The sequence below is a fragment of the Lissotriton helveticus genome, chromosome 8, assembly GCF_964261635.1.
Source record: "Lissotriton helveticus chromosome 8, aLisHel1.1, whole genome shotgun sequence".
NCBI classification, from domain to species: domain Eukaryota; kingdom Metazoa; phylum Chordata; class Amphibia; order Caudata; family Salamandridae; genus Lissotriton; species Lissotriton helveticus.
In genome coordinates, this window is record NC_136069.1 from 1526649122 (window position 1) to 1526665405 (window position 16284).

Sequence of the window (16284 nt, forward strand, 5' to 3'; positions counted from 1 at the left end):
GTGTGTGTGTTATGTTTTCATAGTTTATATTGGGGCCTGGTATTATTAGAGGACAGTTTCTACAGCTACCACAGGCAACATTGCCTGTTGGTGTTGTGCCATCTATGGTCCTAATCAAGTTCCTTTTGCTTTTATTCGGATAAGTTTGGACCAAACAGTTCCTGACTGTTCTGTTCCTTCTGAAGGCGAAAATAGGTTTGGGCATAGGGACTTCGCCGGGTTCGTTGATCAATTTCCAATTGCTGTTAATGCAGTTTTTTAGTTTATTAGATATACAGGAGAAATTGGTCACAAAAACAATCGGTTTGACATGATTCTCTTGTCTGATTTTTGGTTCAAATAAGCTTTCCCTATTGTAATACTTGGCCCGTTTGTAAGCTGTTTTTACCATTGTTTTGGGGTACCCTCTTTCTAAAAAATTTTTAGTTAAAATATTAGCATGTTTGTCGTATTCTTTTTTTGTTGTGCAGTTACGCCGCACTCTTAAAAATTGTCCAAATGGTATATTGTTTTTTTGAGCAGCGGGATGATGGCTTGTAAAGTGGAGCATAGTGTTGCGATCTGATGGTTTTGTAAATAACTCCACCACCAGAAAACCCTCCACATTTTTTATTTTGATATCTAGGAAATCACATGCCTCATTGCTGTATGAGGAGGTAAATTTCAAATTCTCATCCCCTAAGTTGAGCCAAGTGATAAATTCTATCAGATCTCCTTCATTTCCTTGCCAGATGAAAAATATATCATCTATAAATCGGGACCATTTTGAAATGTTTTCATAAAAGGGCGCTAGTGAGTTGAATATATGCTTATTTTCAAAATCCGCCACGTACAGGCATGCCAGACTAGGGGCGCAGGTGGCCCCCATGCTGGTCCCTTTTGTTTGCCTATACATGTTTTCTTTAAATAGAAAAATATTATTCTTGAGGATCAGTTCTACACATTCTATCATAAATATTGAGTGTTCGGACAGATCTTCGTCCTCATTTCCTAACAGCTTTTTGATCACCTTTATGGTGTCATTTTGGGGAATGTTTGTGTAAAGCGCTTCTATGTCAAGCGTTACCAACCATTGGGTGCAGGGATTAAACTCAGTGCCTTCCACCTTGCTTATCATATCCATGGTGTCTTTTATATATTCTGGTTGCTCTGTAACCAATGGTTGGATAAACTTGTCCACATATTTACTCAGGGGTTCCGTCAGAGAGTTTATGCTCGAAACTATCGGCCGCATGGGCGGATCGTTGATATTTTTATGTACCTTCGGCAACCCGTAGATTGCCGGAATGGTTGGTGTTTCATTGTTAAGAAAATTAAATTCTTCCTGATTGATTACTCCATCCTCCTTAGCCAGGAGGAGTAGGCTCTTAATGTGTCTCCCTAAATCTTGCCACTCTTGCATGTTAGATTTTACATAGTGGTTTGGGTTATCTAGAAGGAGGTTCATTCTCCTATCATAGTCTGATGTTTCTAGTACAACTATGCTTCTCCCCTTGTGTCCTGGTTTGATGGTAATTTCCTCGTTTTCTTCAAGACTTTTTAGGGCCTTTTTCTCTCCCATTGTGAGATTATTCTTTACCCAAATCCTTTGAGCTAATATATCCTCCGAACCCCTCGTTATCACCTTTTCAAAGGTTTCTACTTTTTTCTTTTTTTGTCCTCATTTTCCACCATGGTTTCAAAGATGACAGGTACCAATGGACTCAGATACTGCCTCAGTATACTACTGGTAGAGCTTACGTGATCTTCCTGTACCAACACCCTTCAGCATACAAGAGCCATTCAGGACCCATACATTGAATCCAATAAAAACGTGGAAAGTGCTGCCATCGTAGCTAGGGAGCCGACCCTGAGCCAAGCACGTACTGAGGGTGAAAACCACAGCAGCTTAATCATTGGACCGGGAAAAAAAAAAAACCCCGGTTAGTTAATTCCATTTATGCATATGCCAAAAAGCCCTTTTATTCCGGTTCCCGGTTCTGACCAAGTCAAGTTTGGATACTTGTAGAACTGAAGCTCTCCAATCTGAGAATGTAGGTGGATGGTGATCTTCCGCTTTTTGCAGATTTCTCTCCTAGCCAATAAAATTGAGTGAAAGAGTAGATTTTTCGCAGGACTCCGCACTTCATCCATTACTCCCATAATTGCTAGAGGAAGATCGATCGAGATTTGCTGGCCCATAGATGATGTAAGTACTTTACTAATGGTGTCCCAAAAAGCACTGATAGAGGGGCATTCAAAGAACATATGGGCATCACTGGCATTTACTAAGCTGCATCTAGCACATGCCACAGAGGAACCTTGAACAAATTTTGCCAACCTATTTGGAGAATAGTATGCTCTGTGAAGCGTGTACAGATGATTCCTGCGCAACCATGCGGGTTTCACAATGTCCCATAAGACCCTGAATGAGAAGGACCATAAATCTACTATATTGCTACAGGCTAAAGAGGAGCCCCACAACAGCTCGGGTAGTTGGAATTCCCCTTCAGACTCCTCTAGTATCAGATTGTACCACAGCGATATTTCTTTTTTGCCTGGTGGTTTGTCCAAAAGTAAAGTTTCCAGTTGGTTGCCACCCCCAACTGGAGCTCCCCTTCGACCTAAAGCCTGCATAGAATGGGACTGTGCCCAACTGGCTATCTGGATGTATTTAAATTTAGAGAGATTAGATCCTGTTTTATCTTTTAGGGTTTCCCAAGGTAATAAATTACCCTCCACAAAGATGTCTCCCCATGTCTCAAGCCCACCATCTCGCAAGGGTGCAGCCAAACTATCTTCCAGCCATCCAGGCTTCCCTGGGGAACCCCATAATGGGGTTCTACTAGAAAAATATCCCAGTTTTGTCAGATTCCTCACCTTGCACCATACTCTTGCCATCCCCTGTAGAACCTTCAATTTGATTTTTTTTTTAAAGAACTTTGGGTTTCCGAACTTAAATAGAAAACCTGACTGTGCTGCTGCTTCCCCCCTAAGCATGGCTGAAAACATATAGCCCACCCCTTGATCTGTCGGCATCTTTAATAACATTCGAGCCTGGCTCAGTTGGAACGCCCACGCATATGTTTGCAAGTCAGGGGCAGCCAACCCCCCTTTTTCCCTCCTGCGCCTAAGCTTTTTCCAGGCAATCCTTGGGATATGTTTTGCCCAAATGAAAGATGTTATATCTCCCTGTAACTTAGAAATACCTACAGAATCAAAAAAAAGAGGAATGGTATTAAAAAGAAAAGATACCTTTGGCAAAATAGTCATTTTAACCAAATTAACCCGACCCAGCAGAGATAGTGGAAGATATGTCCAAGATTGCATGAGTAAACGGCATTCCCTAGCAACGGCTGAAAAATTGATTGTAGCTAGTTTGTTAATATCTTTAATAATGTTTAGGCCCAAATATCTCAGACTAGATGAGAGTTGAAACCCCATCTCGCAATCTCCATCATTCCAGACCATTACTTCGGTCTTTGAGGCATTAACTTCGTAACCAGATATTTCCCCGAACTCCAAGGCCAGCTTAATGATTGCTGGAAAAGCTGAGCGTATATCTGTGGAGAATATCAAAATATCGTCAGCATAGAGTGCTATTTTCCTTTCCCACCCCTCAAAAACAAATGGTTTAATAGATTCCTCACCCCTCAACAACTGGGCAAAGGGCTCTATATAGAGGTCAAACAAAAGGGGGGAAAGAGGGCAGCCCTGGCGTGCTCCCCTTGTGATGGGGAAGGGGTCAGCTAGTTCACCATTCACTAACTCCCTGGCTGATGGATTCGAATAAAGAAGACTAATGGCTCGGCTAAAGCTGTCTCCAATATTGAACTTAGCCAAGACTCCCGACAGGTATGACCAATTCACCCTGTCAAAGGCCTTGGTAGCATCCAGCGTCAGAACTGCCAGTGGAAGAGAATGTATTGTCGCCATATCTATGGCTCCTATCAGGTCATAGGTCAGTTCATACAGTTGCCGATCTTTCACAAATCCTTTCTGGTCCCGATGTAAGATGTCTGGTGCCACTCTACTAAGTCTCTTTGCTAGAACTGTGGAAAAGATCTTATAATCCACGTTCAGAATGGATATAGGCCTGTAAGACCCACAGGAGGTTGCAGACTTCCCTGGTTATAAGATTAGTGTGATGGAACCACTATCCCAAGACACAGGGGGAGATATTCCATCCTGCAATATCTGGTTAAATAACACTGTAAGAAAGGGGACAGTTACCTGTTCCAGGGCCCTATAAATTTCAATTGGTAGACCGTCTGGACCGGCTGCTTTCCCCTTCTTGCCGTGTAGAATAGCAGCTTTAACCTCCTCATCTGTGATGGTTTTATCCAGGGAAGCCCGTTGCGCCTCAGATAGTTTTGGAAGGGGTATCTTTCTTAACCAACTCTCCATTTTTTCTTTGTCCAGGATTTTATCTTCCTGATAGATTGACTGGAAAAAATCTCTAAAGATTCTCCTAATATCAGAATCTGATGTATAAGATATATTCTCATGGACCACTGAGTTGATGTTATTACTGCACAAGTCCGTCTTTGCTTTCCAGGCCAAAAGTTTTCCAGCTCCCTCCCTAAACTCAAAATGAGCCAACTTGCTAGCATCCCATTTCTCTTGCAGACGTTGATGAAGCACTGATTCCATTTGGCCTTTTAAGGTTACGAGATTATTACTAAGTATTTGTGTTGGTATACCTGGAGGAGCTTGGTCAATCTCAATTTGGGTTTTCAATATATCAGCCTCTAAGCTAGCTATTTCTTCTCTATACCTCTTCTTACGGAAAGAAACTTTACTAGTAATAATTCCACGTAAAAAGGCCGTATAGGAATCCCATACAATCCCCAAAGCGGCTGATCCCACATTACGCTGCAAGAAATGCTGGGATTCCACATTTAGAAAAGATATATCCTCTGATGCTGATAAAAACGAACGATCAAAAGACCAAGCTCTAGAGACCATTGGGAACCCCTCAAGATCTATAAATACTGCGGAGTGGTCTGATAGATGGGATGGAAGATAGCGGATAGCTTTTACACATTCTACCAGCCTACGATTAACTAGAATAAAATCTATCCTTGACTGGTGATGGTATTTATGGTTTCGGTACATTTTTGTTAACCATTTAGTTCAATGGAGTCCATAGTGACTTGGGGCGTAGGCCAGATTTATTGTCTGTGGGAGCTCTTTCTTTTCCCTCAAAATATTTATGGAGTCTAATTTTGCGCACAAAGTTTTGTAACTCACTTTTGTTATTTAATCAAATTACATTGTGTTTTTTTAATTTCCCTTGCTGTCCATCTGCTCAGCTGTTAGACTATAATTCATGAAAGACAGCACAGAGTCCCTTAAAAGAAGCCCAATTTTCTGTATTTATCCAATTTTAAAAATAAATGCAGACAGAAAACACATTGTTTTCTTTCTGTATTTATATGTAAAAATCCGTAAAAAAAGAACACTGGGAGCCTTATTTATCATGCTGGCTCATTCCTAGCTCATTCCTTAGTCTTTCTACCTTTTTTCCAGACCACAGGTTTACTGCATTTGAACCCTGTCTGTTTCTTACTATTTGGTTCTGTCCACTCGATTGCAAGTGGGCTATTTGAAAGAGAGTTGTCAAAGTATGTGGCTCAACGTTTACGTTCTTAGGCCTATTGCGGTGTATCTGTTAAACACTTAAAAGGTGGTGGAAGAGGCTTGCAATAAATCTAACCACTGGCAAACTCTTGGGGTAGGATTCCAACTCATCTTTCTTTTGCCGACCATACCACTTCAGATCAGGGACAGCCATATGCAAATCAGTCTTGGTCCTGCTCCAATAGGGACAGGGCAGCCCGACTGCTAAGCCAGGTCCTCTCTGAACTGGAAAACAAACAACCCAAGACAGGTTTTGGCTTGATAAGCCCTCTTCAGTCTGGTGTAGTTCGGTTCCAGTTATACAGTGAGCAAAACAAGTATGAGTTTAAATGCTGTCTGAGCAATCGCCGGGAGTTAGATGTATTGCAATCATTCCTCCCATCACCTGATGCGTGTTAGATGTTCTGTGTTTCAGTTGCCTGGCACCATTCAAGGCATGGAAGACTATGGAATCTTTCACTCTTTATATGGTGTAATATGTCAAATATCTAACAGCAGAGTAACCAAAATCGAGAGCAAGGGTTATGAGGGGCGCGTCCCTACCCCTGGGGTAAATTCAGATAAACAACGAGGACTGGCCCACTGTGTTGGAGTGATGGAATCTGGTTAGTATTCCATGTCACCTGTAAACGTAGCTGTGTCAGCTGGGCACAAGCAGTCTTTGTTTTAAAACCCCTCACACACCAACCTGGTTGGTGTCATGCTTCATCATCGGGGTCCAACCAGGCAGCTGAGTGCCGCCTGGTTGTGCTTGAACGCCTGACTACAGCGGAGCGGGTGTCGTGCGATAGTGTGAAGTGGATGAAGGTGAATGTTAAAATGCACCTCTGGGAATCCTTGCCTAGTAATTTATTTGTGGCGGCCCAGGGTGTAAAAATAAAAACTATGTGTTGCATTTAAGGAATCCCAAATTGAGATTCCTTAAATGCAATGCATCAAAGTAAAAAAAAATGCGATTTCGCTAATAGGAGTAGCAAATTACCATGAAGTTGAACTTCATGGTAATTTGCAAAAACTTTGAAAAATGCACTTGTGCATTTTTCAAAGTTTCATGTTGCGCACACAGATGCCCTTAAGGCATGTGTGTGTGCAACATATGTGCACAGATCAATTTCAGGGGTGCAACAGGGTGTCATTTTGACACCCTTGTACCCTTGAAATTGCATGAGCAATTTGCGAGTACCTACTGGTACTCGCAAATTGCTCATGCAATCTCCAATTCATTCCTATGGGCCTGGAGGCCCATAGGAATGAATGGGACAGCATTCCTTAAATGCGACTCGCAATTTGCGAGTAGCAATTAATGAATGTGTAGGAATCGCTATTTTTATAGCGATTCCTACATGCATAGGCTTTTGCGATTCCTTAAAAATCGCTATTTAGGAATCGCAATTCCTTCTGTTGATGCATGTGGCTGTAAGATTCCTTATTTTAGAATGTGTGTGTGTGTATGCATGTTTGTACGAACATTATCGTTTGGTTCTAGCAGTAGGTGTGGAACTAGGGGTGCCGGAGGTGCTTTAGCACCACCATCAAATCTGAAATGGTTTAGATGGAGAATAAGCAATAAAGGGGTCCTTCAAAGGCTTTTCTTCTGGCATAATTTTTGTGTTTAGAAAAAACTCTGTCAGATATCCCCTATGTCTTTAGTGGGGCAATGTTATTGAACAGCACCCCCACTCTACAAATCGTTCCAGCACCACTGGGTGCTATTGTTAAATAAGAAATATTTTACTTTTCTTAAAAGGTGGGAGTCAGCAGTCAATAAAACAAGCATTGGCATGGCCAATAGGTCTCGCCTTTGGGACCCTTATAAGTATTTAGTTATGCAGCACAATTTCCTTGGTGCAACAACATCAACTGTTGCATGGCTAAACACTTATAAGGTCCCAAAGGCGAGACCTATTGACTATGCCAATGCGTGTTTAGTTAGTGGTGGCCTTGTGAAAATAGGGGTTACCCAGAGGACTGGTGTGTCATTCAAAATGCCCTCTAAGCAATATGTAATTAATCATGCAACCAATATTTTTTTTGTTATGGATACAGATTATAGAAAAATCTTTTTAAGCAGAGGTTCTGTTATCAAAGGGCAGAAATCATGAAAATGCACGTGTTTAATGTCTGGTTTGAAACAACAAGAGAAAGCATATATGCATCTGGTTCAGATATGAAAAATTAGTGAGCATGAAATTGCTAACATTCTGAAGGAAATGGCCAGGTGTAGGTATATATCGCGCAGTAAGCAATCGTTGAACTGAAGGCACATTCATAATTCTCAACAGAAAATAACCCGCTTTTTGTTCTACTGAGAGAATGGCCAAATTCATCCTACAATTCCTCCAGCTAAAGACCAGAAATCGTTAAACTGTTTCTGTCTTCGTTTGTGCTTCACCGTAAGCATTACATTTGCCGAATAAGCTGCATAGCGTGCACCCAGATCTGCTAAGTTCAGTTGTAGACCACGCAGGAGTTTCTGTTTAAGAGCAGGACGCTCTTTTGCTTTTATGTTTTCTTTCTCTCTCGTCATCATGGCTGCAATTTGACGAAGTTGCGAAACGAAGAAATACGTTAGGATACCCCTAAACATATTGACTGCGGCTTAAAAAAAGAAACTCGGTAAAATATTTTGCTGTGCCTTTTAAATTCAGTTCGAAATCTGTGGAACAATGTCTGCCTCTTTCCTACTATCAAGTAAAGTGAAGGTAACTCGGTGAACTCAATGCAGGCTGGGTTTATGTAATGCTGGGAGCAGCCGACGTGAAAAGGCGTCGATATATCTGAAAAGCGAAAGTTCCCTGTAGCAGAGCAATGGCGGAAAAGGGGCTCTAGAGGTGTAGAGGTGCTTGAAATGTGTGGAAGCGACAAGGTGGAAGTACGGATTACAAGAAAGCACAAAAGGGGCAATAAAAATAAAGAGCAAAGAGAAACAGATTAAGACGGTGTATGCAACAATGTGATTTTTGGGGAAGGGGGCGATGTGATAAGGTGATAACAAGACAGGGCATGAAGCGAGGGGCGGTCACAGAAGGCATATGAACGAACGTGACACAATCATACGTTTATAGCAAAAAAATGAGCACATTTAAAGGGTGGATGGAGTTCAAGCAGTAGAACAAAGGGTGAGTAAAACACAAGAGATGAAGGAATACGAGACAGGATGAGGGCACAAAAGAACAAGCGCTGAAACACAAATGCTGCCCTGCGGCCTCGAAAGTGAAACAGTGCTGGGCTAACAAGTGGGAGGGGTGGGGGGAGTGCGAGAGAACAGACAGTGATTCACTTGCGGGAGCGAGAAAACATATGTTGCCAAAGGTCGCTACCGCAAGGGAATCGCCAAACGTGCATGCATTGCCATTGAAAGCAATGCAATGTGTGCACGTTTTTGGCTGAAAAGCCGAAGCGATTTCTATAGGTCTTTTTCCTACGCAGCGCATGCGTGCTGGGTAGGCAAGACCTAAAAAACTTAGCAAGGATTACTTTCTGCTACTTGTTCTTTATGTATCCTTCAATCCTGTAAATACAGGGACCTGTTTGTTCCTGCTACCCTCCTAAGCCTACCCCCTTCCGCATCTTTGTCTGAATTCTCCTGGGCGACAAGTGAATAGAACTATAGGATTACAAAAACCCGCTGAAGCCTCCTGGAACTACGATTGAAGATAAAGTACATCCCACCGAAATCAGTGACATCTGGCAGATTACTGAGGATTTAGGTTCTGCAACTTCACGAAGTGGTCCTACAACACGGAAGTTGCAGCCGGAAACTTGCTCCTCATGAGACAGAAAAAGAGGGCTGCTTTTCTGCATGAAGGTAAACTCTCCAAGATGGAAGCTCTAGTCCAGCATGAAACGTAAAAGTAAGACCTTCGACAGCCTGAAGTCAAGGAGCAACTTTCCACCCTATATCTGCTGAAGCGTCTGCCTATCTCCACTAGTCACTTGGCCAATACTGAGGACAGTAATTATCTGAGTCTGTCATTTTTTCTTTCCACTTCCTTTAGTTTGTCAGCTGATCATCCTTGGTCCATTCCTTGCTGATCCATATACTTTAGCTTTTGCTTTTTGGAGACAAGCTTTTTGGTTTTGGCCTGTGCGTTAGACTTACTAACCATGCTACATTTTTTATTTTGGCAACAGCATATCTCTTTGGCAGGGTGCACTGTTTCCAACAATTATTATGCTCATAAGCCCTTGATGATCATAAGGTTGTATAGAGCTCTATGTTCGAAGGAGGCTGATGAGTCTTGGAAGAGCCTGACATAGTGTGCAGTCTCTACTATGTATGCTGAAGAGGTCGGCTACTGTGCTGCGTAGGCTGTTGGCAGAGAGTCAGGCATGTGATACCCCAGATGTTCTAGCATAGTCTTGTGCTGACAGATATCCATGATTGTCGTTCTTTGAGTTTGTCATTGAGACCTTGTTTGTATTCTACTTTTGTAGAGTAAACTAAAACACCATGAGCTGTTTAGAAGAAACTGTGTCAGAGACTAGGAGGCCTTGCAAACTAAATGATGCTATAGTTAGATGCTGTGTGGACTGACGATGTGGTCCGAGTGAAAAGTAGGTGTTGCTCTATGGTTGGTAAATTGTCCATTTTTCTCTAGGGGCGAAGTATTTGTCCTGTTACACACAACTACCACAAACAGACTGTGTGTACTACAACTGTTGTAGAGTTCAAATCTCATAGCATGAATATGCTCAACTCTCCGTTGCTGCTGAGCTACTTACAAACGTAAGCTATATCCCTTGGCACATCAAGTTTATGAATATGACCATCACCCTAAATTAGTTGTATCTCCATACATTGTCTTTCACAAACCACTACTTTGTATTTATTGACAGAACCAATTATGTTGTTTTTTCTCCATCCAAAGGTGAGACACATACAAAGGTAAGAACAAACAGTTCCTGCCATTGTAGAGGCCGCCACACACAGGCCTATTTGCCTGAAACAACCAGGTTTCTCACCTTCAATTTCCATTCAGGTAAATTTGCTCTTGATGAGATATCCTCTTACTGAGAATTGCATCCTGTTGTTATACCCCCATGAGTACTCCTGTCCTCTACATCTATTCAGTGCCCATCAACACAAGTTCATATGTGTGCATGTTTAGGTCTGGCTTCACAGTGCAGCTGTTTGCAAAATACATTGTTACAATTCTTTAAAATACACAGACGATTGGTTTCACCAAGAGGAGTTTTAGACTCTCACCTGATGCGATTGGCTATTTGGTGTATCATTCTGCCTTCTAGGAACAGGAAGCCCTTCCACTGGAATGCACAAGGAACACTTTTCCATCAAAAAACAACTTAATCCTCAGCTGTTTGTCAGATTCAATTTTTCATGAATTGTATACAGAAAGTAATTTGTTTTGCTATTTTTTCCTAGCATTGGCAAAGTCAGCATGACATAATTTGTGCAGGCAACACATGTAAACAACATTTATGAATAACTGCGTTTACATCAAGCTGTCTCCTCAACAGAAATTACATTTGAAGATGGTATTGTGTATAGATGAATATGCTATATGTTAGACAGAAGCATAAGTAATTCTGCCAGAATAATTCTTACATTGTGCACTTTGGTAAGTGAATCTCAAATATCTGAAGACAGAAGAAGGAAAGTGTGAAACTTGCTAAGATAAGGTTCAAAGAAACATAGGGTAGCATGGGATATGTCTGTAATTTATGAACACAGGTTTTCCCTTTTTGTCTTCTTGCAACAGCTGGCTCCTGAAAACACCAAATTGTCATTTGAGAAGACTATAGAGCATGGAGCAGCAGGCCTTGAAACTGATGTCACAATGAGGTAAGATGAATACAGCTGGGTTGTTGATGCAAGCACCACTGCATAGAGGAGTAAAAGTAAAATGTAGATAATAATCACTGATACTAATCTTATTGACCTTGGACAGCGCAATGGTTGAATTGGCCCTGCTATATTTAAAGTTATGTCCTATAGGATGTCAAACAGATCTCAGAAGTGGTTAACTCACTGAGATACTTTAACTGCTGAAATGGAAGCCACTCCTAAGAAGATTGAGCACATATTCTAGTACTGGTCAACTAAGGTAGCATGGCTGTCAAGTTTCATCTCAATACTTCCAAAACAGAATATTAAGAAAATATGAAGGTGTAAGAAATTGGGTTATTGGTTGAGGGGGGGGTGGAAGCCCTACTCCGGCAACAACCCCTATCCATGCTAGGGTGAACCTTAACAGTCACTAAATTAACCTGTACTTAACCCCCTGATAGCTTGACACAAAATCAGTCAGGCAATGAGCATGTTTATATTGCACACAAGACAAAACACAACACAAGAGATATCGCACACCAATTTAGAAAAAGAGTAAAAAAATAAAAATAAAATAACACCAAAAGGAAACAAATTAGATCCGTAGAATCATAATTAGGCAATTTCAAAATGTTAAGTAGAAATAGCACCAAGAAGCAGAAAGCACTAACGGTGGGATTCTGGTCGTGCTAGACCAGGACAAAGTCACAAATTCAGGGTGACCAGGATGGAGTGTGGGCCAGATACAGGAACCGTTGAAAAAGTTACCTTCTCAAAGTCTGATGCGGTGAGTTCAAATATTCAGAATTTCACAGCAAGAGCTCAACTGGTGGCAGCCAAGGATCTAGGACCTGGGGAAGCACCTCTTGGGGATCATAAAACCATGCCAGCAGGGCCCAGGCAGGTCCAGGCAGGGCCAGTTGCGGCTAGTCAGCTGAGTAGGTGATTGGAGGCCCATGGGGCTTGTTGTGTTCCTGTAGCCCATAACAGGAGGTGAGCCAACTAATCCTTGGAGTCACAAAGGTTAGCTTGGGATGAAGGGAGCAGGTCCAGTCTTCATTATCAGGAAAAATTTCAGCCCTCCAGCAGCTGGGCAGTCCACTGAAGAGCAAAGCAGGCATCGGGCAACAGGACAGTAATCTGCGGAACAAGGCAGGCCTCAAGCTGCAGAGCAGTACTTTGGTAGCAGCATGCAGTCCTCTGAAGAAAGGGCTGACCTCAAGCAGCAGGGTAGTCTTCTGGTAGCAGCAGTGCAGTCCTCTGAAGAACAAGGAAGTCCTTCTTCTGTAATGTCAACAGGTCCAAGAGTGTACTGATGAGTGGCTCTGGAGGTCCAGTATTTATATGTGGTGCCACCATTTACGTTTGGAGCAACTTCTAACCCAACCCGACATCTGGTGCTCGAAAGTTCCTTACTTCCCATGCCCAGGCTCCAAGAGGTCTAGGGTGATAAAAGGGTGGTGACAAGTTCCTTTAAGGGTTTGCTATAGGCAGCCCGTTGAAATGTAAGTAGGGCAGGTAACAGCTCCACTCCTATCATCCTTGAGGATGGCCCTGTCCCAGCTGCACCCAGGTCCTGTGGTCTGGGCTTGGTATGCATTCCTGATGGGGGAGTAATTAACGGGCTCAGCCAGATGAAAACTCCTATAAGGCCTCAAAAAGTTTAGGGCAAGAAAATGCCAACTTTCTAAAATTGGCATTTTCAAAATTGTAATATAAAATCAGTTTTTACCTTTAAAGAGGATTTTAAATTACAATTCATTTGAGTCCAACCATGATATTTCTACCTGCTCCCAATCAAATGTTAGCACCTATTGAATATAATATGGTAACCCAACGATATCCTATGGGAGGGGTAGGCCTTACAGAAGCGTAAAACGAATTTAGACGTTTTTCACTACCAAGTAATGTAAAACTTAAAAACACATGTCCTACTTTTTAAATACAATGAACCCTGTCCTCTGGGCTGTTAAGGGCCTACTTTAGAAGTGACTTATATGTATTAAAAAGGAAGGTTTACACCTGACAAAAGTTTCGTTGTGCCAGGTCAAATTAGCAGTTTTAAAATGCACTACAGCTGCCATGGCAGCCCTTAGACATGTTGTAAATGGCTACTTTTAAAGGGTATCACAATGAGTGCTTCTTCCCACTAGTAGCATTTAATTTACAGGCCCTGTGTACCCGTGCTACAATATACGCAGGACTTACAAATAAATTAAATGTAGCAATCAGGTGTAAGCCAAAAAGACCATGTTTCAGGGGTGAGCACTATATCACTGGTTAACAGAGGTAAAGTGCACAGAGTCCGAAAAGGCAACAAAAAATGCATTCAGAAAACAGGAAGGATGAAATAAAAATGTTTGGGGGTGACATTGCAGAGAGGGCAATGTCCAACTGAAGGTTTTTGAATCTTCCACAAGTTCAAAGGTAAAATTAATTGTGTAACATGACAATTATTTCAGTTAATGCACGATGTTTGGAAAAAATGAACAATCAATAAATAAATAAATAGGCAGTATTAAATATAACAAAGGAAAGAGGGAAATATCGCATGGATCCCGCATGGATTTCAGCTGTATTATAACGCTATTTTTTGCTTAGTATAATTCAATATTTTGAGATCATCTGTTGCCTGACTCTGTTAAACTGCTGCCAAGGATATCTGTTTTAGCAAGGAATAGCATAAACTCCTTCCTGGCCTATGTGGCCTGTTATTACTACAATAAATATAATAACATTTGTTACGGAAAGTAAAGGTGCCACTTACAAGTTGAGCCTCCTTGTATATCACATGGCAAGTATCATCATATGGGTTATGGTCAAACAAAGGGGCAACAGAGGGCTGACATTGTGAAAGATTAAATATTAATTATTTATCACTAGTTAGAATTATAATAAAGATTTATTAAAAAAAACGAAGAGGTCCTTTAACCCAGCGAGACCACAGATGTCTCACCTTCCCAAGACCTCTGCAACAAACTCTGCACCTTCTTCCACCAGAAGATTTAGCAGATCGATGACAGCTTCAATACCCAGGAACCTGCCACTACGCCCACCACCACGACATGCAACCACGCCGCACCCCAACAGATTCTGCTCCACTGGACTCCACTCACCACAGTGAACAACACACCTAAGACAATGAAAAGCATCGATTTAGGAGACCCATCGGATCCTTGCCGGTACCCCATATTCCAGAGAGCAGCTGTCTCCATTGCCCCTCGAGCTTCGCCACAACATCAACTGCTCCATTGAAACCCCCACCTACCCAGACTACTGGAAACACGCCAAGATCAACCGCCTGCTGAAGAAACCGTCCACCGACATGACTGAACACAAGAACTTCAGACCATCTCCCTCCTTCCCTATCCAACCAAAGTCATCGAGAAGGCCATCAACGCCCATTTCGCGACTACATCGAAGATAACCACCTCCTGGACACCTCCCATTCAGGCTTCCGAAGCAACCACAGCACCAAGACCATACTCTTCGCCTCCACCGACGACATCCGCTTCCTTCTCGACCGGGGAGAAATCGCAGCCCTCGTCCTACTGGACCTTTCGGCTGCCTTCAACACCGTCTCACACACTGCACCCTAATCACGAGATTCCACAACACCTCATCTGTGACAAGGCACTGGACTGGATCCACTCCTTCCTGACCGGCCGAACACAGTGAGTCAGACTACCCCCGTCCCTCTCAGAACCTGCAGAGATCAGCTGTGGAGTGCCCCAGGACCCAGTGGCCTGACCCCACCCTTTTCAACATGTACATGGCTCCCCTCACAGCCATCATCAGAAGCCATGGCCTCAACATCATCTCACAGGCCAACAACACCCAGCAGATCATCTCCTTCACCAAAGAACCCACAACCGCCAGAATCAACTTTCACAACGGAATAAAGGCTTTTGTTACCTGGATGCGAGACAGCTGCTCAAGCTTAACTCTGACAAAACCAAAGTACACATCCTGGGACCCATCCCCTCAACCTGAGACGACTCCTGGTGCCCTCTGTGCTCGGAACCCCTCCCACCTCCATGGACCACGCATGCAACCATGGCATCTTAATGGACTCCTCGCTCTCAATGAACCGCCAAATCAATGCAGTATCATCATCCTGTTTCCACATGCTCCGCCTGCTTCGAAAGACTTTCAGATGGCTCCCTACGGAAACCAGAAAGACGGCCCCCCATTCACTCATCACCAGTAGACTGGGCTACGGCAACACACTCTACGCCGGCATCACCCAGAAGCATCTCAGAAGACTACAGAACATCCAAAACGCCGCTGCCAGACTCGTCCTCGACATCCCCAGCCTCAGCCACATGACACAACACCTCAGGCAACGCCATTGGCTCCGAGTCAACAAGAGAATCATCTTCAATCTTCTCACACATGCCTACAAAGCTCTCCACTACACAGGACCAGCATATCTAAACCACCGCCTCAACTTCCACACATCCGCCAGACAACTCTGCTCCGGCCTCCGTCCCTCCCACAGATCCACAAGACCAGATCCGGAGGAAGATATTTTTCCTACTTCGCCACCAAGACCGGGAACACCCTGCCCCTCCACCTCAGGCATGTTCAGGAAGGACTTCAAGACCTGGCTCTTTAACTGAACCTCACACACCCAGACGGACCAGCCCCCCACACCCCGGGTGAATAACCACGCTATACAACCACCTAATTGATTGATTTAACAACTTGTATAGCCCAAGGTAGAAGGACAATAATGCTATTAGAACATTTCACTCACTGAGGATAAAATGTTCTAAAATAAACAGGGTGAAAGAAAGTCATTATTAGCCCCAAACCACTTTGATGACAGTGTACTGATTGATGTTTTCAGGGAGCAGGCATTGTTACTG

At 42.9% G+C, this 16284-nt stretch overlaps 1 protein-coding gene across 1 annotated transcript in view; it reads left to right on the top strand.

The window, feature by feature from the left end:
• GDPD4 (glycerophosphodiester phosphodiesterase domain containing 4) overlaps nt 1–16284 on the top strand; it is a 371535-nt gene that overhangs the window by 306540 nt on the left and 48711 nt on the right. Inside the window, exon 9 of the mRNA XM_078658510.1 lies at nt 11346–11428. Within this exon, the coding sequence (XP_078514636.1) occupies nt 11346–11428 (83 nt within the window). The remainder of the gene's footprint in view (nt 1–11345; nt 11429–16284) is intronic.